Source organism: Bicyclus anynana, chromosome 3, assembly GCF_947172395.1.
Source record: "Bicyclus anynana chromosome 3, ilBicAnyn1.1, whole genome shotgun sequence".
Taxonomy (NCBI): domain Eukaryota; kingdom Metazoa; phylum Arthropoda; class Insecta; order Lepidoptera; family Nymphalidae; genus Bicyclus; species Bicyclus anynana.
Genome location: NC_069085.1, coordinates 15,569,108 through 15,595,295, shown reverse-complemented (window position 1 = coordinate 15,595,295; position 26,188 = coordinate 15,569,108). Strand labels below are relative to the sequence as shown.

General features: G+C 35.9%; 1 protein-coding gene across 1 annotated transcript in view; it reads right to left on the bottom strand.

The window, feature by feature from the left end:
* Positions 1 to 25,940, bottom strand: part of LOC112054675 (homeobox protein aristaless) — a 116,446-nt gene extending 90,506 nt beyond the window's left edge. Inside the window, exon 1 of the mRNA XM_052891260.1 lies at positions 25,363 to 25,940. Coding sequence (XP_052747220.1) covers positions 25,363 to 25,567 — 205 coding nt within the window. The 5' untranslated portion in view covers positions 25,568 to 25,940. The remainder of the gene's footprint in view (positions 1 to 25,362) is intronic.
* Positions 25,941 to 26,188: the final 248 nt, after the last annotated feature.

Sequence of the window (26,188 nt, the reverse complement as noted above, 5' to 3'; positions counted from 1 at the left end):
GGAAACTTGCATACCTGAGAATTTTCTCAATTCTCTACGTGTATATTCCGCATTGGGCCAGCGTGGTGGACTATTATTAGCGTGGTGCCTAACCCCTCTCATTCTGAGAGAAGACTTGTGCCCAACAATAACCCGTATATGAGTTCTTAATGATGATAATTAAAAAGCTCTGTCAAAAACTTTGACAGCTTCTGTTTTAGGGTTCAACCTAGGAGCCTATAGGGCGTGAAGAACGGAAGGGACGAAACGTCTCTCAAAGGACTCATTCCTTTTGGCTCAGATTTCGGCTTTTGAGGGCCATATTCGCCTTTTTTGAAAATTCGTTTAAAAGGTCGCAAAAGTGCCGCGTAATTTTAATTAAATGTAAAGTAGGTACCTACTTCCGTTATAGGCAAATACCTTACTAACGATTAATTACCTATAATCAGAATAACATTACACATGACTTTTAATGACTGGCTGACGCACGCGACTTCGTTGCATGACAGTTATTTTATTTCAACTAATCCCAAAAGGGAAGCTTAATTTTTTTAATTAAGTATCTTTGTACGTCCGCGGTTTACTCAGTAATCACTAAAACGATTTCAATGCGTTTTTGTAAGAGCCACAGATTAAGACTAATAGGCAGATGGAGCGCACGGAACACAACGGTGTCGTAGCCGCTCCAAATACAAAATTCAAAAACGAATACATTCTCGAGTCAGTACGACACTAAGCGTCGCATCAGTAACTTTCAATATTATTTAAGAAAAATGGCGTCTATCTTTTAAAATATTTTAAAAACTGTTTACAAAAACTAAAGAAATAAGATGAAGTCTTTTTTATTGGCAATTATTGATTATTATATTAGTATATATTAGTTTACGTAATTGTCGTTAGTGTTAAATTTTGAACTACAAATTATGAAGTTTGTATATGCGGATGTCAAGGAGACGCGTGACGTTTGTTTTTTTATGGGTTTCACCGCCTTCGCTGCTTGTAAAGACTCACTCTGTATGATCTTTACTCTGTGGTAAGAGCATGGCTTTTTTTGAAAACATTTTTACTCTACAGCAAATCGCAATGAAACAAAGCTACTGTTGTTACTGCAAACTAAGCTTAATCACCTCCACAAATCTAAAGTACTTATAACAAAATATAAAATATATTTTTTAGATAAGTTTGACAAATGAAAGCACTAGAGAGAACAAACACCTTACAATTTCTTGATAAAAAGATTAGTGAAAATTCCAGGACAATGAATAATTATTAATTTATTCTACTATTCTCTATGAAAACCCTATTCTCTATGATTCCGAACGATAAAGAGAAATACACACATCCATGTACTTACGTTTTACCTCGACACCGAAGCACTTACGGAACTAGATCATTGTACAGCTTTCAATGATTGTAATAAATCTTCAATGAACAGACAACTGTTTTTTACTTATTCAATAACTACTTGTGGGAGTAAACTTATTTATTTTATTTAAAATTTCCTCCTAATTATAGGTAACGTATCTACTTGGGGTTTTTTGTACAGCACATATTAACTAACTAACACGGAAAATGCTACTTATTTTTGTTTACAGCTCGCAATAATAACATAATTTAGTAAATTATAACAAATGACACGAGTGATTTTATAATAGGAATTAATTATTATTTTAATTATAATTTAATTATATACACTGCGAACAATACCAAGAACTCCTAGGTCGTCTGCATTAACTGCAATGTATGTTTGAGATGGCAGTAAAATAGGGATCCGAACGTACGTATGTTTTTGGAAGTACTAAAAATAATACTTGATTTTTTGCAAATTTTATTAATTAATGGCGGATGCCCCTCGGTTTTACCCGCTAAATAAATAAAACTCCTCCTTTTGACATCAGCTATATCTGCCCGTGAAGATCCGATCAAAAAGGTCCAACCTTTTCAGAGATTAGTTGAAACAATTAAAAAAGAACGTTTGTTTTTTGTATTTAATGAAAAATTTTTAATTTTAAAGTAGGTACAAACAAATTTTATTTATTTGTTTAGTTATGGAATTGTAAAATAAAAGACAGAAATATGTACAGACATACAATATTATAGGATTTAGTCCTTTCCGAAGTAGTAGATAATATTATGGGATGAATAGTTGACAATGACACAGATTTGTTTATTCTAAGGGACAGTCCCTGTCCCCAGAGAATACATAAAACCAATTAACTGCTATATTATTTAATAAATAATAATAACTTAACTACGTCGTTGGTGTCAGTTTGAAATGTGGATCACGAGGTTTTGGGTTCGAATCCTGTTATGGATAATGGTTAAGACCCTTTGCCCAACCTAGGATTCTGGGCTACCGATGTGATATTTTTATTTTTCTTTATAAATTAGCCCTTGACTACAATCTACAATGGTAAGTGATGATGCAGTCTAAGATGGAAGCGGACTATTTTGTTAGGAGGATGAGTATTCCTTTTTGTTTCTACACGACATCGTACCGGAACGCTAAATCGCTTGGCGGTACGAATCGGTTGGCGGACTTGGTGTCGGGAGGCGAACGAACGATGGGAAATAATCCTGGATACGTCAATAGTTATGGGAATATCTAATGACTTTTTCTTCCTTCTAACAAATCAGTATTCATTCTTAGCTTGGAGAAGTTGATGGTGCATACTCTGTGCTCTCGGAGAGCATGTTAAGCAGTCGGTCCCAGTCATTATCATCAACATTATTATCACTCTAATCCCGCCAACCCGCAATGGAGCGGCATGGTGGGTCCTAAGCTCCATATCCCCTCTACTATCAAATAGGCCGTTAAAATAGGCTGATAATGATGATCAACAATTTAATAATAGCAGACTGTTTGCTTTATGTTTGTTTTTTCATGTTATTACATTTTCTTTGTTAATAAGCCATTAACAAGGACAACGCAAACGAAATGGGCAAAAAATAAACATTAAGTGGATACTAATTACTATCGACATCGTAAATGTGATTAATGGATGAATTTATAACAGAAATAGAGTAAAGTACTGAGAAATAGTAGTATTTCAACTAGAATAAATTAAATTAATTAATGGATAGAAAAACAATTGGATAGAAAGTAATGAGAATAGCTTCACGATGAGCATTGTATTGATTTTGATGGTAAGTGGAATACATTGCCTAGAACAGAAATGTTAAAGATTGAAACAGCTGTTTGATGATTATTATGGTAGTAGCGCATCCTCGGACGAGCTTTTTCAAAAAGAGTTACAAAGAGGTAAGATTTCTAATTTTGCATAATATGAACTTTACAACAGATTACAAGTTAGCCCTGACTACAATCTCAGCTGATGGTAATTGATGATGCAATCTAATATGGAAGCGGGCTAACTTGTTAGAAGGATGAAAATCCACACGCCTTTCGGTTTCTACACCGCATCGTACCGGGACGATAAATCGCTTGGCGGTACGTCTTTGTCGGTAAAGTGGTAACTAGCCACGGCCGATGCTTCCCACCAGCCAAAAAGGTAGATGACATTTGATGTTTATTTTAATAGGTTGTTAATAAAGACCAAGAATCAGAAATGAGGAGATCCGCAGAAGAACCAAAGTCACAGACATAGCTCAACGAGTTGTGAAGCTGAAGTGGCAATGGGCGGGGCACATAGTTCGAAGAGCCGATGGACGTTGGGGTCCCAAAGTGCTGGAATGACGACCCCGCACTAGTAAGACTTGTGGACTGACGACATCAAGCGAGTCGCAGGGATTCGCTGGATGCAGATGGCTCAGTATCGTGATGTTTGGAAGTCCCTACAAAAGGCCTATGTCCTGCAGTGGACGTCCATCGGCTGATATGATGAATAAAGACCAAATAGTGAATAGCCCAGTTGAGTCAATATATCTATCAATCTAGCATAACTTGCTCTTAAACCATAATGACCGTTTGAACAGTAAAATGACATAAATAATGACCAAACTCTTTTTAACCTATAGTCCCGTATATTAATGAGTCACCATATATTTTCTATGGTTTCTAATGGTTAATCACCGCTTTATCTTCATTAAGCGTAACCAAATATTCGAGGTATTCCAAAAACTAAGTGATCCCAATTCCGACATTCCTGTTATCACCACCGGGGCAAGACAGGAGTCTCCATCAGAGGTTACGATATTTTTACGACGGTGCGGCGCGTACCTACAAAGCATTTATTTTGGGGACCCCTTGGCGATTGGAAAAACCATTGTGAAAAGTACCCTTTTGTAGAACTAGTAACAACTTTGTCCGAATAGAATTCGGTTTTTACAGTTTTTTCATCAATAGAATTGAAAAGTGCCTGTAATAAACGATTTTTGAATTTGAATTTAAATTTGAATAAGCTCGCCACTGCGCATTTATTAAAGAAATAGAGAATATTTGCTATATTCTTAAACTAGCTGACGCCGCGCGGTTTTACCCGCGTGGTTCCCATTCCCGTAGGAACACAGGGATAAAATATAGCCTTCCTCGACAAATGGGCTATATAACCCTGAAATAATTTTTCAAATCGGACCAGTAGTTTATGAGATTAGCGCGTTCAAACAATCAAACAAACTCTTCAGCTTTTTAATATTAGTATAAAAGTATAATAAATATTCCTGCTCCCATCTTACTAGTCGAAAATGACATTCCCATGAAATGCGGATGGACTGCGCGGGTGTGAAGTCGTGCGCGCGGGGAAAAGGGAAGGACTCGCATGGATGTCATCGCTACCCCCTCCAGGCTCGCGCAGACCATCGGGAGTGTTACGAACGAGTTTGCCAAGCTATACAACAATCCAGCGGTACCAAACCAAGGGGCCCATTGACCTTGAATCCGTCCCTTTACCATGGAGCCATAGAATTAATAACTACAAACAAAACACTCAATACAAGAACATGCACTTATCCGTGCAATTTTATCAACGCAAGTGTCCTTTAAATTTTATAGCTTTATGAATAATACACGATATTTACAGAACCCCGTATAGTAACAAAGCCTCCATTTTGTTTTTTTCAACCTTTTTTCAATCCGTGGGGCCGCACGTGCGACCTAATGGCTCCCCGTGATAACTCTCACTTTTAAATCCTTTTATTTCTATGTCACCCTACAAGAATATGCAGAACCATTCACACAAAAAACAACTCTAGCTGTAAACTATTTAGATTCAAATTCGTAATTGATGTGTTTTCACTTTAAATTCCAGGGACATCGCTCATTTGTAAAGTTATCTGCACTTTATTTGAGGCAAGATTTGTTTACATCGAAGCTTGTTTTTAATTTTCTCTTACATGTTACGTGCGTGTCTCGAATGTTTGAGATATGCTCAGGCGATGACGTCAACAGTTCCGATCACGGATTTGGATTTAGTTAGACACCGTAAACCGTTTATCAAAAAGACGGTATACAGAATCCTCGGTTCAAGTCTTGGGTTATGTACTGAACTTTTAGTTCAAGTAATTTGTTTTGTTCAAGTTGAAAAATTGTGGTGTTACAGCCCGGAGAGCAAGTTAAGTCGTCGTTCCTGGTCATTATCATTAATCTATACTAATCTATACTAATATTATAAAGCTGAAGAGTTTGTTTGTTTGTTTGTTTGTTTGTTTGATTGAACGCGCTAATTTTTGGAACTACCGGTCCGATTTGAAAAATTCTTTCAGTGTTAGATAGCCCATTTATCGAGGAAGGCTATAGGCTATATATTATTCCTACGGGAACGGGAAGCACGCGGGTGAAACCGCGCGGCGTCAGCTAGTATCTGATAATGATCGGTTAAGAATTTTAACATTATCACCCTAAACCCGCTAACCACTGAGCCAAGAAGATAGTAAGTTAGCAGTAAATGCATAAAGACAATAATAAATAAATAAATATCATCATTAATAATACATATTCAGCTCACTGTTGAGCACGAATCTCCTCTCAGGATGAGAGGGGTTAGGCCTTAGTCTACCACGCTGGCCCTAAGAGGGTTGGCAGACTTTACACACGTAGAGAAAATTCTCAGAGGTTTCTTCACGATGTTTTTCCTTTAGCGTTTGAGACACGTGATATTTAATTTCTTAAAATGCACACAGTTGAAAAGTAGGAGGTGCATTACCCGGCGTTCGAATAAAGCCGGACATAGTTAACTATGCTAGCCCAGTGGATATGACCTCTGCATCCGATCCTAAAGGGTGTGGGTTCGAATCCGGTCAGGGGCATGCACCTCCAACTTTTTTCAGTTGTGTGCATTTTAAGAAATTAAATATCACGTGTCTCAAAACGGTGAAGGAAAAACATCGTGAGGAAACCTGCATACCACAGAATTTTCATAATTCTCTGCGTGTGTGAAATCTGCCAATCCGCATAGGGCCAGCGTGGTGGACTATTGGCCTAATCCCTCTCGTTCTGCGAGGAGACTCGAGCTCAGCAGTGAGCCGAATATGGGTTGATAATGATGATAGTTAGGTTTTTAATTGTGTGTTCGGCCAAAACAAACGGCGTCCGGACATTTAGCCGGTCCGACTTTTTACATTTGTAGAACCTAATTTTGTGAAATAAATGAAAAGTAGCCTATGTGTTAATCCAAAGTAAAATCTATTTTCATTCCAAATTTCAGCCAAATCCCTTCAGTAGCCGCAGCGTGAAAGAGGAACAAACATACTTACACACTTACATACTTTCACACTTACACACCTGCACACAAACTTTCGCCTTTATAATATTAGTGTGATACGCTATATATAATTTACATACATTTTTTGTCGTACTTATACCTACAGAACCACAAAATACTCAATAATGTGTCCATACGAGTGTCCGGCCTTTTCAGCCTCATGTCCAGCCAAACTGACTAGTCTGTCCGGCTATTGAACTTGGTGACCTGGCAACCCTACATTTGTCCCTCAAATACAATAGACCTATAGACAAGGTTTTCCTCAGAAAGCTCAAAAAAAAAATCCGTAACTGTGATAAATATTTGCAGCGCTTATAGCATAGCCAACAATTATTATTATAGGTTGTTACGATTAATCGTTAATTATAAGGAATAACCATAAAACTTGAACATTTCGCGTGTTAGCGCGTTTGGCGCTAAAAATAATAATCGAGTAACCCGGCTCGCGCATGCAACCCGTATTTATTGCTACGCGTTCAAACATCTGCATAATACACGATTATGAAATGAAATTAAAGTTTTTCATATTAATTTGTTGCTAATTACGTTTCGCTATTTCTGTTCTTTAGTATCGGGGAATTAAATTGCTTGCTGGGTGTATTTACTGGCAACATTATGCTTGTTTTATTCTGTTTTTACTGACTATAAAAGAAAGATTCAAGAGGTAAACAAGTGAGGCTAATAAAGGCATTCTTAAATGGCACCTTTTTCGTTTGTTTTTGTTATATACTCAGACCAATTATAGAAGGACCTGTCTCGCACTCATAGTCACGAACAAAATTGTCTGTGATTTTCTGAGGAAAACGAGCTTAGATTTGTACATCATGTATTAAACTAGAAGTTTTTGTCCGATTTTTACACAATTCTATTACACAAAAAGGCATTTTAAAAAAAATCTCTTGAACCGATGAACACTATCAAATCAAAGGCTCTTTAACCGATGAACACTATTACAACTATTTAACACCGATTATATAGAGACAGTTTTTATAATCGCATTAGATCGTTGATCATATACTTTGACAGAAAAGTAACATCTAGCGAGGCAGGTCTTATACAATAATTGGTCTGAGGTTACATACTAGTTGTGCGTAATATTAAGGTTATATTTAACCATTAAACCTTCTTCGAATAAGGGGCTATCAAATATTAAATTAATTTATCAATTCAACTGATAGTTTTTGAGATTTGCGCGTTCAACCAAACAAACTCTTCACCTTTATAATATTACTTAGTACCTTTAGATTAATACCATAAGAGCCAGGCGTTATAACTTATATATTTTAGGTAATGGGCTTTGAAACTTAACCACCACCTTGCTTCATTGTCGTTTGGTGGGCTTAGGATGTTATAGATTGACACTAACGATCTCTATGACAAAGACTGATAGCTAAACGTGCTCTCCAAACTCAGACCAATTATAGAAGGACCTGTATCGCACTCATAGTCACGAACAAAATTGTCTGTCATTTTCTGAAGAAAACGATCTTAGATTTAGTATATATCTTATACTAAACTAGAAGATTTTGCCCGTTTTTTACACAATTCAATTACACAAAAAGGTATTTTTACGGAGCTCTTTAACCGACGAACACGATTACAACTATTTAACATCGATACTATTGAGACAGTTTCTATAATCGCATTAGATCGTTGATCATATACTTTGACAGAAAAGTAACGTCGAGGCAGTTCCTATACAATAATTGGTCTGAGTCTCCAAAGCACGAGATGTAACACGTTCAATTTCCCACCTCCAGATTTAATTTTATTTGTCAGTTTGGCAGTCCACACATGCTTATTTGCTATGTGTTCGAACTAAATAAAAACAATCTTTGTCGTCTATGCATTCATACTGCTGCCGACAACCAATCAATCAATCAATGTATTTTTTAGCAGAAACATGTGTAGGTATAGTGGCAAGTTCGTTCGTAACACTCCCGATGGACCGCGCGGGCTGGGGGGCGTGTAGTGATGAAAGAAAAACCCCCCTCACTTCCCCGCACGCACGATTTCACACCCGCGCAGACTTTCTACCCGTCGCCCGCATATCATGGGAGTGTCATCAACGAATTCGCCAAGCATATTCATGCGGTGGGTATTATGATGCAAATGGTAAATGTGTGGACATACATAGCTCAACATTATTTTTACCTAAACTTCGAACCCGGGACTTGATAATCAGCTGAACAAGTCAATCAATGTAATTTTTAACCGCAGCCGATAATTATTGAAAAGGGGTCATAACAAATGGCCGCCATATTCATAACACACAAAAACTGCATGTTTTAAATATATCTAATAAATAAACATTATTACCCGATACACCTGACTTATATGAACAACACTTGAATTTACGAACCGCGGAATATCCATCCCTTTTACGTATACGCATATTTCAACTATCGCACACGATATATCGCAAAAACTATTTCATCGAAACAATAATATAAAATGATCGTAATTGGTTTTTTTAATCTGTTGACAGGTTGTCGGTTGACTGAATTCGCAACTGATGGTTGCGATGGACGTACTTTTTTAATGACATGTCAGCTCTTGACTGCGATGCTTAGTGCTTCTTCTTCTTCTTCTTCTTGATGTCGCGGCTCTGCGGGTCTTCCTGAGGTCCATATCACGTTGACCATTACCGATCTGTTGTGATTTCACTGACTAGATTTCCCCTCCAATACTGGTTACTGCCAGGTACAGCAGCAGTTTCTTGGCTGGGATTTGCTTCACCTCCTGGGTCCACTGTGTAATGCCTTAAGTGGAGGTTCTTCTTAGAGTGCCTCTCCATTACTGAAGGTCGGCGGTCAGCTTTCTAAACTTTTCCTTGTCCATGGCTAGGCGGAAAAGTTCTTCGACGGTCTTTATGCAAGCCCACTCCCTTATATTTCGTAGCCAGGAGTTCTTTCTTCTTCCTACACCTCTTTTGCCTGCAATCTTGCCCATCATGATGGTTTGAAGCAAACGGTATCTTTCTTGTCGCAAAATATGCCCTAGATACGATATCTTCCGCTGCTTAAGTGGAGGTTGCGTTCATGTATTAGAGCTGGGCAATTGCATAAGATGTGCATAGTTGTTTCGTCTGCTTTTAGGCAGAGTCTGTACAGATCTGTGTCCCGGAGTTGATCATAATGCAGTCAAAGATCATCACGGGAAAACTTGGTAGAGAGTACATAAGTAAAGGAGCAATAAAAGGTCTGCCCCCTAGCCAAGCTGCATGTCGATTCTTTTCGATTCTCTTTGTACGATCGTTTCGCTTCGAAAACTAGAAAGATGTATGTGAATGACATTTGCTATCGACAGGTCACGTGATCAAGATCTGTCATTCCAATACAGTTATAGTTAGTTTTCGAAGCGTTTGCGATCGTAGAAAGAGAATCGACGCCACTTGGCTACAGGGGCTGGGTCTGTAGCCATGTGGCACGTCGATTCTTTCTACAATCCCAACCGCTTCGAAAATTAAAAAATGTATGGGAATGACATTTGCTATTGACAGGTCACGTGATGAAGTTGTGGATCGGATCTGTCATTCTTATACATTTTGTTAGTTTTCTAAACGTTAACGTTTGTAGAAAGACAATCGACGTGCCACATGATTACAATTCATATATATGATCAGAGCAACAAAGTATGAAATATTAAATTGACCCGCAGTAAGCCCTTGACTACAATCTCACCTGATGGTAAGTGATGATGCAATCTAAGATGGAAGCGGGCTAACTTGTTACGATTAAAATAAATACCCCTTTCGGTTTCTACACGACATCGTATCGAAACGCTAAATCGCTTGCCATTACGTCTTTGCCGGTAGGGTATAGCCACAGCCGAAGCCTCCCACCAGCCAGACCTGGACCAATCAAGAAAACCTCATTCGACCCAGCTGGGGATCGCACCCAGGACCTCCGTCTTATCCACCGCGCACACCACTGCACCACGGACATCGAAATTACAAAAAAGTGAAACTTAGCAAGGTAAAACTTAAAGTAAAAACTTGGCAAGGTAAAACTTATCGGTAAAACTTAGCAAGGTAAAACTTAAAGCTAAAACTTAGCAAGGCCTTTGAAATAGCGGTGTTTCAGTCGAGGGTAGCTACTAAATAGGTATGTTAATGAAGAGTATACATTGTACAATGTATTAGCTATATAACAGAGCCTCTGTTTTAAATTATGAGGTGATGGATTCCATTAATTATAATAGGTAGGTAGTTTAAAAACGGGACAAGTGCGAGTTAAACTCGCGTGAAGAGGGTTCCGCAAAATATTGAGTGATTTACCATATTATTTTTAAATTGTGAATTATTATTGGGTTTCCCGTAATTTATCAGCAAACAACTAATTTCTGAATTTTTTCATAACTTAGGGTTCAGTAATTTCGCTGCGGCAATGGACAATTTTTATATTTTTAATAAGTATTTAATTTTAATGTAAAAAATATATTTCAGATCCATATATCAAGCTTTTCGATTTGATATTTCAGGTTGCAGTTTAATTAATAAAAATAAATAATTTTAATTTCCATCAAGCATCAATGACTTCACTATCCGATTTTGACTATTCATAGCATCTCAGAATTTGGGGGTATTCTAATTGATATGTGTAACTTTCGACTTAATTAGTCTAATAGATTTGGAAAAAACTCACTGTGACTGAGGAATAAAGACACCCGAGTGATCCTATAGGGTCTAGCGTTTTTTTTCCCTCGTAAGTTTAATTTCAAGCTTCCGACTTTAATTAGCACCATTAAATCATAACATAACTTGACGTTTCAAAAGTGTCTGTAAACTAGGTAAGCCTGAAAACAAATGATTTTTGAATTATGAATTTGAATTTTATTTGTATTTACGGAACCCTAAAAAAACGTTGCGTAGCTGAAGTTATTTCAATGTAACGTCTAGTTTAAAAAAAAAACCAAACCATTTGCTATTCTACATAAGCATTCAGTATTCACCATGCGCCTAGCCGTTGTAGAAAAAATCAACTTAACAGCAAACGATAATGTTTTCGCGTACAAATAGCAACTTTAATGACTTAATAGAAAGGTAGAATGTGTCGGCGAATTAATGAGAGGACATAAAACCCACGCGGAATATTAACTACAAAGCATGCACGGTATTTGTGAAAAAATTACAAATTTTCAAAACGTACGTGCACAGCGGACTCCTGGAATTATTCCAGTTTCGACTTTTTTGTTGTCAACTTCCACGCAGCAATAGTTGGAAATGCGTTATTTATGACGGAGACGTTATTAACAGTAATTAAATCGACGTTTAAACTTTTCCCTTGTTTTTTTGCTTTAATAAGCTGGTCACTAATTGCTGTGGTGAATGACCACAACAGAATTATTGAGCGTACATCGTGAGGGTTGGAGTTTATTAATAAATAATTCAAACATAGATTCACAGTTAATAAATAACAATAATGGTTATTCTGGTGATACAGAACTCGCACACGTAATAATTTTACTGGATAGCAATGTTGACGAGTGCATAATAGTTTTTGTGTTTGACGAACTAGTTGTTTGTCTGTTTTACGATGCTTTAAAACATGCTTTAAACAAAAACAAAAACAAACAATAACAGTATGACAGAAAAATACAAAAACATGGTTTTTTGAGAAATAATTAAACCAGAAAAAAAAGAAATACATAACTTATAAGTGGAAAAAAAAACATAGTGATCTAACTGATTCACAACCTAAATATCTTTGAAAAAGATGACCTTCGTTTATGATTTATAATGTACCGTCTCCAGTTCATCAATTTGAAGTAAAGGTTTTGAAACTATACCAAAAGGTAGTCAAAGTTTTACAAGTAAAGGTTTTGAGCTTGAAGCAAATGCACTGCAGAGGAAAACACAAGTAGGTGTACTTTTGAAACTCAAGTAACTTGGTGTTAAAACTAGTCCAGAAATATAATTATGTACACAATCACAATTAACTGCAAACTCAAAGTAAACCCAAACCTCAATCCATGTTTGACAACAATAGTTTTACAAGTGAACCGTGATAATTTAACAATGGTTGTATATAAATAACAGTTAATTCTTCAAACTTAAAAAAAAATCGTGCAGTGAGCCGACAATAGGTTAATAATGAATGAATCAGGGAACCTGGCGGAAACTAGTTGCAGCGTCCAAGTACGGAAATAGGCCCATGACGCTGACATTGGACCAAAGAGATAATCTCGTGAAGAATAACTTTAAATAGTAAGTCACGTGCCTATTTTTTTTGTATTTCTGACATCAATCCCTTGATATCCATATCATGGGGGTGGATTTCAAGCAGCCAGTCAGCCATCTTGGGGAAGCTACCATATTGGTTTCTTAGCTAGTCATGGACATCAGAACTCAGAGCGTGTGCAAAATTTCATCCTACACGAAGACAAATCTTGGAATCTTGACCCACTTCTTGAGTGGGTCAAATTGAGATTCCAAGATTTGTTTTTCCTACATAGCTAAAGTGTAAAGTAAAAATAGACAAATTTCAACTAATGGCAGAGCAACCGGAAATAACGCTGTCTGTTTCATGGCGTTGGGACGAAAGTTTTTTTTTTATTATTCTTTACAAGTTAGCCCTTGACTACAATCTCACCTGATGGTAAGTGATGATGCAGTCTAAGATGGAAGCGAATTGTTAGGCGTTTCAGTTTCTACACGGAATCGTACCGGAACGCTAAATCGCTTGGCGGTACGTCTTTGCCGGTAGGGTGGTAACTAGCCACGGCCGAAGCCTCCCACCAGCCAGACCTGGACAAATTAAGAAAATCTCAATCTGCCCAGCCGGGGATCGAACCCAGGACCTCCGTCTTGTAAATCCACCGCGCATACCACTGCGCCACGGAGGCCGTCAACAAGTGATGGAACTGGGACAGCTTCGCTGCCATTGGACGATATTTATTTCATGATAGCAGCATTGAAAAAAGAAGACGAAGAACAAGCCTTGTGGCACTACCCCGGATATGCTGTCAAAAATAGCCCTACTGCAGTGTGATGTTTTAATTTCTTTAACCTTTAGTTGCGTGTAAAAATTATAAAAAACGACGGAATACAACACATAGGTAATTGTGTATTTAATGTTTATTTATTGAAACTGTTATGTTGGCCAGTTTCAAAATTAATGTTTACTGTCTGTCATAACAGAATATTACGACCTTTGTATTGACATGAAGATTAATACCGTGCGTGTAGATTTGATTCGTGATATCGTTAGTGACGTCACAAATGTTGATGTATGCGATTTTTTATCAACTGGTAGCGTAGCACCTGCTCTACGTGTGTATATAATAATGCAGTCTACAATTTATAATAACTACGTAATTTTTTGCACATATCATGCGTATACCAGAAATATGCACTTATGTTAAATAAATTGAAATTTACAATTTATGGGTTATAACCATTTATAGTAAAATATTAACAACAAAAAATAAAATGAAAGCTTCAATGCTCGTAGGATTCATATATAAATAAAGAAATCATCATCATCATGAACATATTTGGCTCACTGCTGAGCACGAGTCGCCACTCAGATAAGAGGGGTTGGCCAGTAGTCCACCACGCTGGCCCAATGCGGATTGGCAGATTTCACATACGATGAGAATTAAGAAATTTCTCAGATGCAGATTTCATAAAGAAATTGTTAAATTATATTAAAAATATAATAAGTTAATACTTTTAAATGCTATGTTGTCTGTATCTCAATGTTTGGTCTGTCGAATGTATTTCGAAATTCCATAAAAAGCATAATACATTATCGAGAATTATTATCATTCCAGTTCCAGCGATACCAACAAACTTTTCAGTTATAATTTGGAATCGATTAGTGACAAGACAAATATCTACCTTTTCTTCTCTGTCTATAAAGACAAATATCTTTTTTATCTACTGAGAAGTTAATAAGTTTAAACAGTTTACAATATCCAAGTCGACACTGCGAACTCAAAAATAAACCACCTAGAAGTTTTTATTAGTAACTGAAGAATTGTAAATTGTAAATGCAATGAATCGTAAGTAGGATGTTTTAATTAATGAAGCAATCAATAGATTGTACATGTACGAGATATAACCACTTCTTTTGGAAATTGTAACATTGTAGCATCGAACTATATATTACATTGTACCGTCAAAAGTTCACTTCTGGGAAGAATTTCTTGAGAAAAAATATTTTTCGGACAAGTCAAGAACTCAGGGCTTCGCGTCCCGCATATTGCAAGTCAACGAGCCTGTTTAATTTATTTAATCAGTTCAATTTAAAAGCAAATGAGCCGATTAGATAGTCAAATAACTTCCTTACGAGTAAGTACCTACAACCTAATTATTTTAAACTGAAACTTGCAAGTAAATAGAGTCTTATCGATAACAATAATTGCTTTGGGTTATTTATACATGTAAGGTAATTAGTTCGCAATCTACAGATCCGGGTTCTATTATCGTTAGGTAAAACTTGTCGATTCTGTTCTAAATAATATTATAATACTAGGAAATCAGAAATACGTATAAAATATTTCACATAAAAAGAGCGCAGAATCATTTTGTTTTGTTTTAAAAGAAAATCCCAATATTTCGAAGAACGATGTAAGGGCTCAAACCCAAAACCTCGTGATCCTAAGTGACATACGTTAACAAGAGGATCTACGAGGAAGTCGGTAGATACCAAATACTAATATTATATTGTAATTTGTTGAATATTTTAATGTTTTCTTCGTACTTAACTATAATTAATGTTTCACGGCAAGGCACTCCTTGGTTGTAATTTGTATAATGAATTTTAATTAACTTAAAACTACCTTCATGTGAGCAGAAAAGAATAAAAGTCATAGAAATGTTCGTAAGAAAATCTATTATCTTGGGGAAGTACACTAACTGAAGAGACAAATCATCTATGGAAAAAGAAACTATGAAGAAGTTCCTCTTTCATATACTCCAAGGGAAGATGGTGAGAGTCAATTACTGAGAATTTATTCCTTACTTGACCTAGATTTGGAAAGCGTTCAAACGAGAGAGAATACCATTCGTGACTGCAGAATTCGGTGCAGGTATCGCATCCCTAGTAAAATTGATACCGAGTTTAAAGACGCTTTTCTCGTACCCAAACCTAACTAAAAACTTTGTGGTAGGTCATTGTCATGATAGCTAGGTAATTAATATATTTTATAACATACTCCAAATATTACCTGTTCCAGATCCAGGGAAAGATAAAAGATAAACGAAGGCCTGGTCGTAGACGTACATCTTGGCTCAAAAACTTACGCCAATGGTTCAATATGAGTACATCTGGTACTCATATTGAACCATTGGCGTAAGTTTTTGAGCCAAGATGTACGTCTACGACCAGGCCTTCGTTTATCTTTTATCTTTCCCTGTTTCAGTTAGCAGTGATTAAAGTAAAATTAGCTTTAATGATTGCTAACCTCCGATAACAGTTGGCACTAACAGAAGAAGAACGTCCTCAAAAATTATCCTGAAATATTAATTAACTAAGCGAAAGGTGAATCCTTGTTCTTTATTGATACATAGGTACCTGATTAAAAAAATCGTCTAAAATTTATTAAAATTGTCGGCGCTCATTTTAGGTGACCCCACTTATAATTAATGTTCAAATGAGATGATGAATATATTTTCGATGATTGACTTAGTTTTTAACCTTCATATTAAAATTATGAATATGTATTTCTTAATTTAAAAACTCGAAATCAATTAAAGCACAAGGTCCTAATTTTTTTCAAGATTTGTGGTACAAGATTTGTAATAAAGCGTTTATTAATAAACAAACTTTAAGAGCATTTTTGTTGTATTTGAAACTACTTATATAATTTTTATTAATGCTCGTATATGAATGACCTTATATAATACTTATGTAGGTACATGTGTGTACATGTGTGGAGCCGTGATAGCCCAGTGGATAGGACCTCTGCCTCCGATTCCAGATGGTCTGGGTTCGATTCCGGTCCGGGGCATGCACCTCCAACTTTTCAGTTGTGTGCATTTTAAGAAATTAAATATCACGTGTCTCAATCGGTGAAGGAAAACATCATGAGGAAACCTGCATACCAGAGAATTTTCTTAATTCTCTGCGTGTGTGAAGTCTGCCAATCCGCATTGGGCCAGAGTGGTGGACTATTGGCCTAATCCCTCTCATTCTGAGAGGAGACTCGAGCTCAGCAGTGAGCCGAATATGGGTTGATGAAGAAGGTACATGTGTTAGTAAGAAGTATACCTATCATATTATGATAACTTCGTATTTCTCAATTAGACAAATTGCTTATCGAAACCATTTTAACAAATGCAATTTTACCTTATGATTACTATCAACAACTTAGTTTACAACTAATAATACATATACGTACATTATTATCATTTGGTTTATAAACTTTAACTTTGAGACAATATTTGTACTGAGTACTATTTAATTCTTGCTTTGAGTTTGACTAAGACTTCATCGTTCATTTTAATAATAAGTAGTAGTTAATAATAATTTAATTAATTAGTTTATTAATTATAAAAATATATAGAAACGTGCTTAGGTAAATTTCGAAAAGGCCAAAAATCGCTAATAATTAAATGTATATTAGCAGACGTCCGCGACTTCGTCCGCCTGCAATTAAGTTTTTCACAAATTACTCAGGAGCCATAAATTTTTCTGAGATAAAAAGTAGCCTATGTGTTAATCCATAAAATCTATTTCTATTCCAAATTTCAGCCAAATCGGTTTAGTAGTTGCAGCGTTAAAGAGTGACAACCATCCAAACAAACTTCCATACAAACTTTCGCATTTATAATATTAGTAGGATTAGGAATAATAAACGTTCACTGGCACTAAGAGAAAACCTCGAAAACGCTATAACTTGGGCCACACACCATCCCTCCGGTGCCAGGCTCGTGACGTCACCCGCTTAACCAGCCGCTTCCGGCGCTAAATTGGACTGCTAATCGATTACAACACGGCAAATTCAATAGCTGTAGCACAGACAGGTGAAGCTAATTCTTACCCCCGACTATCGGGAATAATCGAACAACTTCAAAGTTATAACATATAGCTCAATTATCTCTATCGGGCACTTCAACACATTTATAAATAACACTTGAATAATGTATATGTAACACAAGATTTTATTTTCAACAATTTTCATGGATTTTGCTTCATTTTTGTGTTCCGTAACTCAGAGAGACAAAACTGAACCCTTTTTGTCTGCAATTATTTTAGTAAATTGAGTGATAAAGGTGCGGCATGTCACACCGAAACCCGTTTACAAATAACGTTATTTAGCAACTTGCTGTTTTTCTAATACTTCTTCTAAAAGTATAATATCTACTTAGCAATGTTTTACTCAAGTCGATTCTAAAAGTTATTAGAAAAAAAATATGACTAAGTACGTATACAATGTTTTTTAAACATTAAACTATAAACAAATTCCAAATGTAATAGAGAAGTTAATCCAAAATGGACTTTATTCCATATACATAAAGTAGTAAATTCTGTAATATTTATTTCGTTCTACGGTTGTTTAAATCGCTTGTTCCAAGTACTAGTGTATGAGTTACTTTTTAATACAAAAACCTTTAGCTTTAAATTATATATTACTTTACTGTGACTTTAATTAACCAGTTTCGACACTACACTGAGATATTTTTTTATTTTAAAAAAATATAAAATACGTTATTAATTTTTTACATTATTTATTATTATTATTACTACATTTATTACTACATTATGCCACACACCACAATTATTTAAGAATAATACCCTGCGATGTGTGGCATAACCTAGAAAAAGGTCCTAGCTCAGCATATTGCTGTATGCTCCCCATAAACAAAGAACATACAGCGCTGATTTTCAGCTAGGACCCAGTTCTAAGTGCCACCATGAAAACAGGCAACATAAACCTATATTTAAAGCAAAACCAAATTAAAACTTATAACTAGTTTAAAACATATAAAAAAGAACAAAAAGAAAAATTATATAACATTAAAGTACCTACAGTATTAAAACCAACAATCAAATTTATTCCCAAGTTTAATAACTATACTATTATTATTATATTTACTTACTATAACTACATAATAAATAAAAAAAGAAAAAGAATATTTATATAAAAATGTAATATGAATGAATAATTACTAAATTTGTACATTATTAAATATAATATTGATTACACATATAAGTTACACATAGTATAATATATAAATATTTGCTATAAGAAAGAAAACTCCGCCACATGATGCTGGAATTCCATCTGTTTGTCGAGGAGAAATCGGTTCAATAATTTTTTAAATTTAAATTTAGACTTGATTTTTTTTATTGGTGGGGGAATATTATTCCAGCATTTAGTAGCGGAGTATGTAAATGACCCTCTAAACGCGGCAGTACGGTGAGGGGGAACCCGAAATTGATGTCGGCAGCTGCGACGCACGGTTTCATCATCAGCCGCCCAAGTGAGTTTATGAAGAAGATACAGTGGTTTACCCTCCTTAATAACTCCAAACAGTAAACACGCCAAATGTAACTTTCTTCTAGTTCTCATCTTTAACAAACTATGATGGTTCAAAAATGGAGTAATATGAGTTCTTGGCGGGACATTAAAACAGAAACGAGCACAAGCATTTTGTACTCGTTGTATTAAGCGCTTGGTTCTACACAGAAGTCGAGGACCAAATACAACATCTGCATAGTTAAGCTTTGACAATACCAAAGATTCGACCAATTTTATACGTAGTTCCTGAGAGAGGTAATCACGGACCTTATAAATGATTTTTAGCCGATAAAAACAATTTCGAACTACCTCTGCCACATGATCCTCAAACCTAAGGCCAGAATCCATAAGTAGACCTAAATTACGTGCTTGGGAAACTCGCTCCAAAATGTTACCCCTAATGGAAATATTGACATGCTCCAAATTGACTTTATGCAATTGTTTAATTGTACCAAATAAAATGAATTTTGACTTTGAAGGGTTAAGGACAAGAGAATTACACTCAGACCAGTCTGCTATTCGATCAAGGTCCTCATTAATCAAATTAACGGCTTTATCAACATCTTCCGGCTTACAGGAATAGTACAGTTGCAGGTCATCAGCATACAGATGGTACTTGCAGTTTTTAATCTGCTGGATTATATCCGCACAATATATAATGAAGAGAAGCGGACCCAAAACCGAACCCTGTGGTACACCTCTAGGTACTAACGTAGATGTTGAACGCCGTTTACTGCCATCATCATATGCTATTTCCACAAACTGTGTCCTGTTACTGAGATAACTATCAAACCATTTAACAGTATCAATATCAAACCCATAATATGACAACTTTGATAATAAGAGTGCAACATTGATACTGTCAAATGCTCGAGAAAAATCGAGAAGCACAAGAACAGTACACATACCCGCATCCTGCGATGTAAGTATGTTGTCTGTGACATCCAACAGAGCCGTCACTGTACCACGACCAGCCCTAAACCCGGACTGATACTCCGGCAAAATTTTCCGCTTCTCTACGTATGCTGAAACCTGCAAGTGCACTACTTTTTCTAGTATTTTTGAGAAGCACGGTAAAATGCTAATCGGGCGAAGGTCTTTAGGTGTACATCTTCCATCAATATAATTGGTATCAGCATTTTCAATTGTTAATTAAATAACTACATGTATAGGTAATTTCCGTTAATTACCGCATTGTAATTTCAGCTAATTACAATTGTAATTCGACGTAATTCCAAAGGAATATAGCAATTTTATCGGCACGTAATGAGACGCGTATGCAATAAAGTAAATTATCCATTGCAGCTGACATAGATCAAGAGATCGTGGGAATAGGATAATCCGCGCTTGAATAATATTAAATAATAAAAAATATATTACTCGATATTATTCATTATCTTTATTATTATTATAAAATCACTCCTTTGTATTCTTTTCTTTTTTGTTGCTTGCCTTAAGTTAGGTAGGTTTTAATAGCCTATTATAGGGACCATGTTAGAAAGAAATGCAATATATGTTACAGCTCGAATTAGGACTCAAACGCAGTACCTTTTATTGCATGGGCTTGCTTGGACAAACCTACCTATCTGAATGTAGGTATATAGTCTATCTGGAGTGGTTAAAGTGGTTTAAAGATATATTATAACCTGGATTAACACATAGGTTACTTTTTATCCCGGAAAAATCCATCGCTCCCGAGGGATTTGTGAAAAACTAAATTTCACGCGGACGAAGTCGCGGGCGTCAGCTAGTGCGATTATAAAAGCTGCCTCTAGAGAATCTTTGTTTCATAGTTGTAATCGTGTTCGTTGGTTAAAAAGCTCCGTAAATTATCTGTTTGTGCAGTTGCATAGTGTAAAAAACGGTCAACAACTTCTAGTCTATACTAATATTATAAAGCTGAAGAGTTTGTTTGTTTGTTTGTTTGAACGCGCTAATCTCAGGAACTACTGGTCCGATTTGAAAAATTATTTTAGTGTTAGATAGCCCATTAATAGGAAGGCTATAGGCTATATATTATCCCGGTATTTCCACGGAAACGGGAACCACGCGGGTAAAACCGCGCGGCATCAGCTACTTTAGTATAAAATATAAACCTAATTCACGAACAAAATGGGTTTTCTGAGGAAAACGAGCTCAGTTTCCTCAGAAACCCCATTTTGTTCGTGAATTTGGGTGCTATACTAATCCTTACGTAATTAGTCTGAGACTTCGACATATATAATGTTTATTACAGTTGATCTTTACATTTATGTCAGTCGTGACAGTAATTTCAGTATTATTTCCTAGCCTTCCCATTACTTTTCCGCGGTTGGGTTTTTGGTTTTAATTAATTGAATAAATAAGTTTTGATAATGTGGACACCCCTGTGGAAAATGAGTCAGTCTGTTTGTTATTTGTTAATAATATTTAAAACAGGGAAATAGATAAACCATTGAGTACGTGACTTAGGTCGTGGCTGCGGCTTAAATTAGGTATACCTTTTCCTACCTACCAACGAATATTATAATGCCGGGCATATTATGTTGAGCTGTACACCCTGTTTTTTGTTCGTCGTCATCAACCCATATTCGGCTCACTGCTGAGCTCGAGTCTACTCTCAGAATGAGAGGGGTTAGGCCAATAGTCCTCCACGCTGGCCCAATGCGGATTGGCAGACTTCAGACACGCAGAGAATTAAGATAATTCTCTGGTATGCAGGTTTCCTCACGATGTTTTCCTTCACCGATTGAGACACGTGATATTTAATTTCTTAAAATGCACAGAACTGAAAAGTTGGAGGTGCATGCCCCGGACCGGATTCGAACTGTTCAATACAAGATAATTAATTAGCCATGATATAGGGTGATGTGATTATTATGACGCACTTGTTCTCATCATCTCTGAACGTGCGACCCATTAGAGCTCATACTTGGTAGAGATATATATCAACATTAAACCGTTTAATAGGAATCTTTGATTAAAGTAATAAATTTTTTAAACATTAGCTTATCATTTCAGCACAATAATGTCAAAAAACAGCATTAATGGCCGCAATTGGTTTGTGCATAAGTAAATCCGAAAATCCGCTATTGGCCTCCCATACTATAACACTACTATCTATTTGAATAGTAGCAACCGCATTACGTTACTCACTTTTGATTTTAATTAAAAACGCGCGGTAATGTTATTAATGTTTTTATATATAAGCAAAATTAATTTTTTTTTACTTTATTATAGCGTTGATTGATATTATTTAGACTCTTTATTAGATATCACTTTGTACTTGTAATAGTGAAAAATGATCACAGTAGCTTTTACTAGCGAATCGTAATTATATTCTTGAATTCGGTAGTAAAAACTAGATAATTAATTGGTAATTACCATAGATGCGTATGTTTTAGACCTAGTTTTGTTACACAACTCGATTTTTTCTCAAAATTTGAATTTTTCTAAAAAATAAAGTTACTGCTAATTATGTTAACAGATAGTTTAACACTCTCTCATGACTTTCCAAGTCAAAGAAGTGTGACAAAGCTGATTTCTCACCATCGGGCTGCTTCGAATAATGGGGATGATGACTAGGTTTAAATATATTGATTTTTATGATACATTCGGGTAAATAGGGTCAATGTTAACTAATTATTACATAAAAAGCAAAGATTGTCTGGATATTTGCAAAATAAATGAGATTATGAAATTTCAAAATCTATTAAAAATATTTTATCGTAATTAGATGAAAATTCATACAGTTTTAGCTTCCTTCATTAAATGTGACATTTTTTACTACATGAACTATAAGCATAAACGCACAAATAACAAAGATATAAGTAATTTTGTTTGACCCGCATACAAATCTAACGATCATTACATTGCCTATGACGTCATTAGTTCGAGCCATTTTGTATGGGGCGTTTTTCAGAGATCCGCGGCAGCGCCGCAAATCTGACTCTTTAAATCCCTGTAGCTCCGAAAGTAATGATCGCAGATACCCTGTTCCTTTTACAAAATTGCTTTACTATTAGTATACTCTTAATTTATATACAATTTAAAAAACTGTCATCATCCCTATTAATTTAAAAAAAAGTGAATCCAAATAATTTTACTTTTTATAAGCCCTGCTTAAGATTTATTATTTGATTATTTTAAAATAACAATTGCTAAAGTTTCTGCCAGCTCCTCACAAAAAAAACCTATTGGTGTTTCAAAAGCGTTTGTTACCTAAGCTTATTCGCAATAAACGAACTTGAATTTGAACATTGAGAACTGGGACACATTGGGAACTAATTAAAAGCCTCCACAGTATTAACCACTGGCTCTTAGGCTACGAGGCTTTAATTATCTCGCAATACATCTGACATTGTTGATATCTATTGGTAATTACGTGTTTTATGGTTGCGAAAACCCATTAAGGTCCTCAAAAACATTGTTGTGCAGTTCATGAAGTTGTAGTCATAAATTGGTCGTAATTTTTTTACGGTCTCCGTGATACCTAAACGTATAGACGTCTCGTTATTCGTGATTGTTTGTACCGCAGATTGTAAATAGCATGCACTTCATAGAGACAAGAATGCGCTGACTACTCTAAGTCTCAGTTATAAAGATTATAATATAAACAAAAAAAACCTTTGGAAATGAAATGTATTGCATGTATGACTGGCTACTTATATAAATATATACCTATTGTTAAATGGTGATAAACTAAAAAGGAGAAACTTGCTGAGTTTTTTGTGGGCTCTTCTCGGACCAAGGTGCGTTTGGAACCCTGGTAACTTTAATTTTAAGTTTTCGACTAGTTATTGTCACTATTAAAATACATTTTTACTGCTCCCATTTCGCAATATAAAACCTCCAACCATAACACAAAACTATTCATTCTCACAGGTCATTTGGAAATGTTCACCACACGGGTGAAGATCCGTTTATATCTACAGAAATTTAACGTGCCAGACACTGTATAGAAGAATATTATTTTGTCTGTCACGGCACGTGTCTGACACGCTAAATGTCTGTAGATATAAAAGGACCTTAAACCGTGCTACTATTTTTTTAATTTTAAATAGTTCCATGGCATGGGCTACAAAAATTTATAATAAGATACAAAATTTAGAAGGCCCCGCCGATACAAAATAGAGAAAGCCAGTATATATGCCCAACGCCAATTGCATATTATTTACCAAGTTATTTCTTTGATCATGGTCGTACAATAAGTATTGTATGCCACTGCACGGAATTAGCCATTGTAGCACTCGTGACATGCAAAAATTCGTGGTATAATGACCCTCATTACATGACAGTGGCATAAATAACTATTTCCATTCAGTACAATTTGTAGTAGTGCCTACTCTATTTAAATTTTTTATGCACGCCACAGATTGCAAGACGTTTGAAATAACGCCAGCCACACACGATCAAGTTTACCGTCAAGTCTGAAACGCCCTTAGGGTTATAGGTAGTAGGAGGGGGAGGAAATCTGCACAGGTTTCCTCAGGATGTTATTTCTTCACCGTGACACATGAGACACGTGATATTTCCTAAAATGCATACAACTGAAAAGTTGGAGGTGCACGCTGCGGACTGGATTCGAACCTACACCCTCCGAATCGTAGGCAGAAGTCGGGCTATCAATTTGATCCTATAATAGTGGGCCATTCAAATTGTCCGATGATGGTTTATCTGTCTAAACTTATGTTATAAATACCTGTTTGTTTGTTAAAAATAAGCTCTGAAACTACTGGACCGAATTTAAAAATTCTTTCACCAATATAAAGATAATATACATTATCAGCGACTAACATTGAGATTACTTGATCGTCAGTGGCTAACATTAGGTAGGTTCGCATTTAATATTTGTATAGGTATAGGTAGTCAGTCAGTTAGACACTAATTTAGTGTAGTAGTAGTTGCCTAAGTAGGTAGTTTTAAACCTTATTAAAAACACACACACAGGAGGTTGCATATTTTAAAACTGAAGGCAGATACTTTTAGTACCTACCTCGTTAAGGTTTTAGGTATAATTATTAAATTAAAAGTAATATTTTACAACTTTTTCAACCATGAATGATGAAATAAAATACAGTAGGTAGGTACCTAAAAAACATGATGCAAAAACATAATTATGTGTTTTAGCAGCATTTATATTTTTTTCATTTGAACTGGAATTAAATATCTACTGTACCTATGTCGCAAAATAAAAAGGTGTAAAACATGTCCAAATAAATCTATTGAAAAAGTTTAAAAACATTCCAATTTCAAATTGATTGTAAAAACTTACCCTCGCTCGAATTTCCATTCCCGTCGGCCGGTCGATCGCAGTCCTCAGCGCCTACGAGATTCCTAATACTGAACGAACTGGTTTTCCGCGAAACCTCAACAACCCCTGTAACTTCACTCCCCGTACCATTCAGTTCACGACACAGTTCCGTTCCGTTCACAACCTCTCCGGTCCCATCTTCGCCGCGCCTCGTGGTCAGGTCCATTTTTGAAATTCGAATTTAAAAACTTGTAACGCTTCTACCGCGTTTAACATTATCACGCACTTGACAGTCTGTGGAGTTCCATTTTTAAAAAAACTTGTTTTTTATTTACCACAGATTAGTAATATTTATCTACAGTTAATTAATTTAAATCTTATTATTTATAAATATATTATGAAAAAGTTGTGTTTCTTTATTGTTACGTTTTCATTGCACTTTTTCGGAACGTAATTGTAGTTTATTTTAACTTTTTTTTTCAGCTCTGGAACTCGTTTTTTTTTTGTAAATAAGGCAAAGGTAGGCACGTATTCCGCCGGCGGTATAACGCGAGCGCTCAACGCGCGCCAAGCTAGCCGTGGTGAACGCGACTGGTACTCTTTCCCTCCTCTATAGTGCGTTCGCGCGTTCCTCCCTACGCCCTCTGAGGCGGAGTTACCGCCCACGCAAGACGTATCACTCAACTTCTACGCGTCCTACGCTTTTAGCTAGTTTACACTACGATGTATGTCCACGAGATAATTTCACCCGTATCTCAATTTTGTAACATTATAGAGAAATTATAATACGCCTTAAATAGGTATACGGTGTCGCGATTTAAATTGTAGAGATCGTTGATGCGATTTA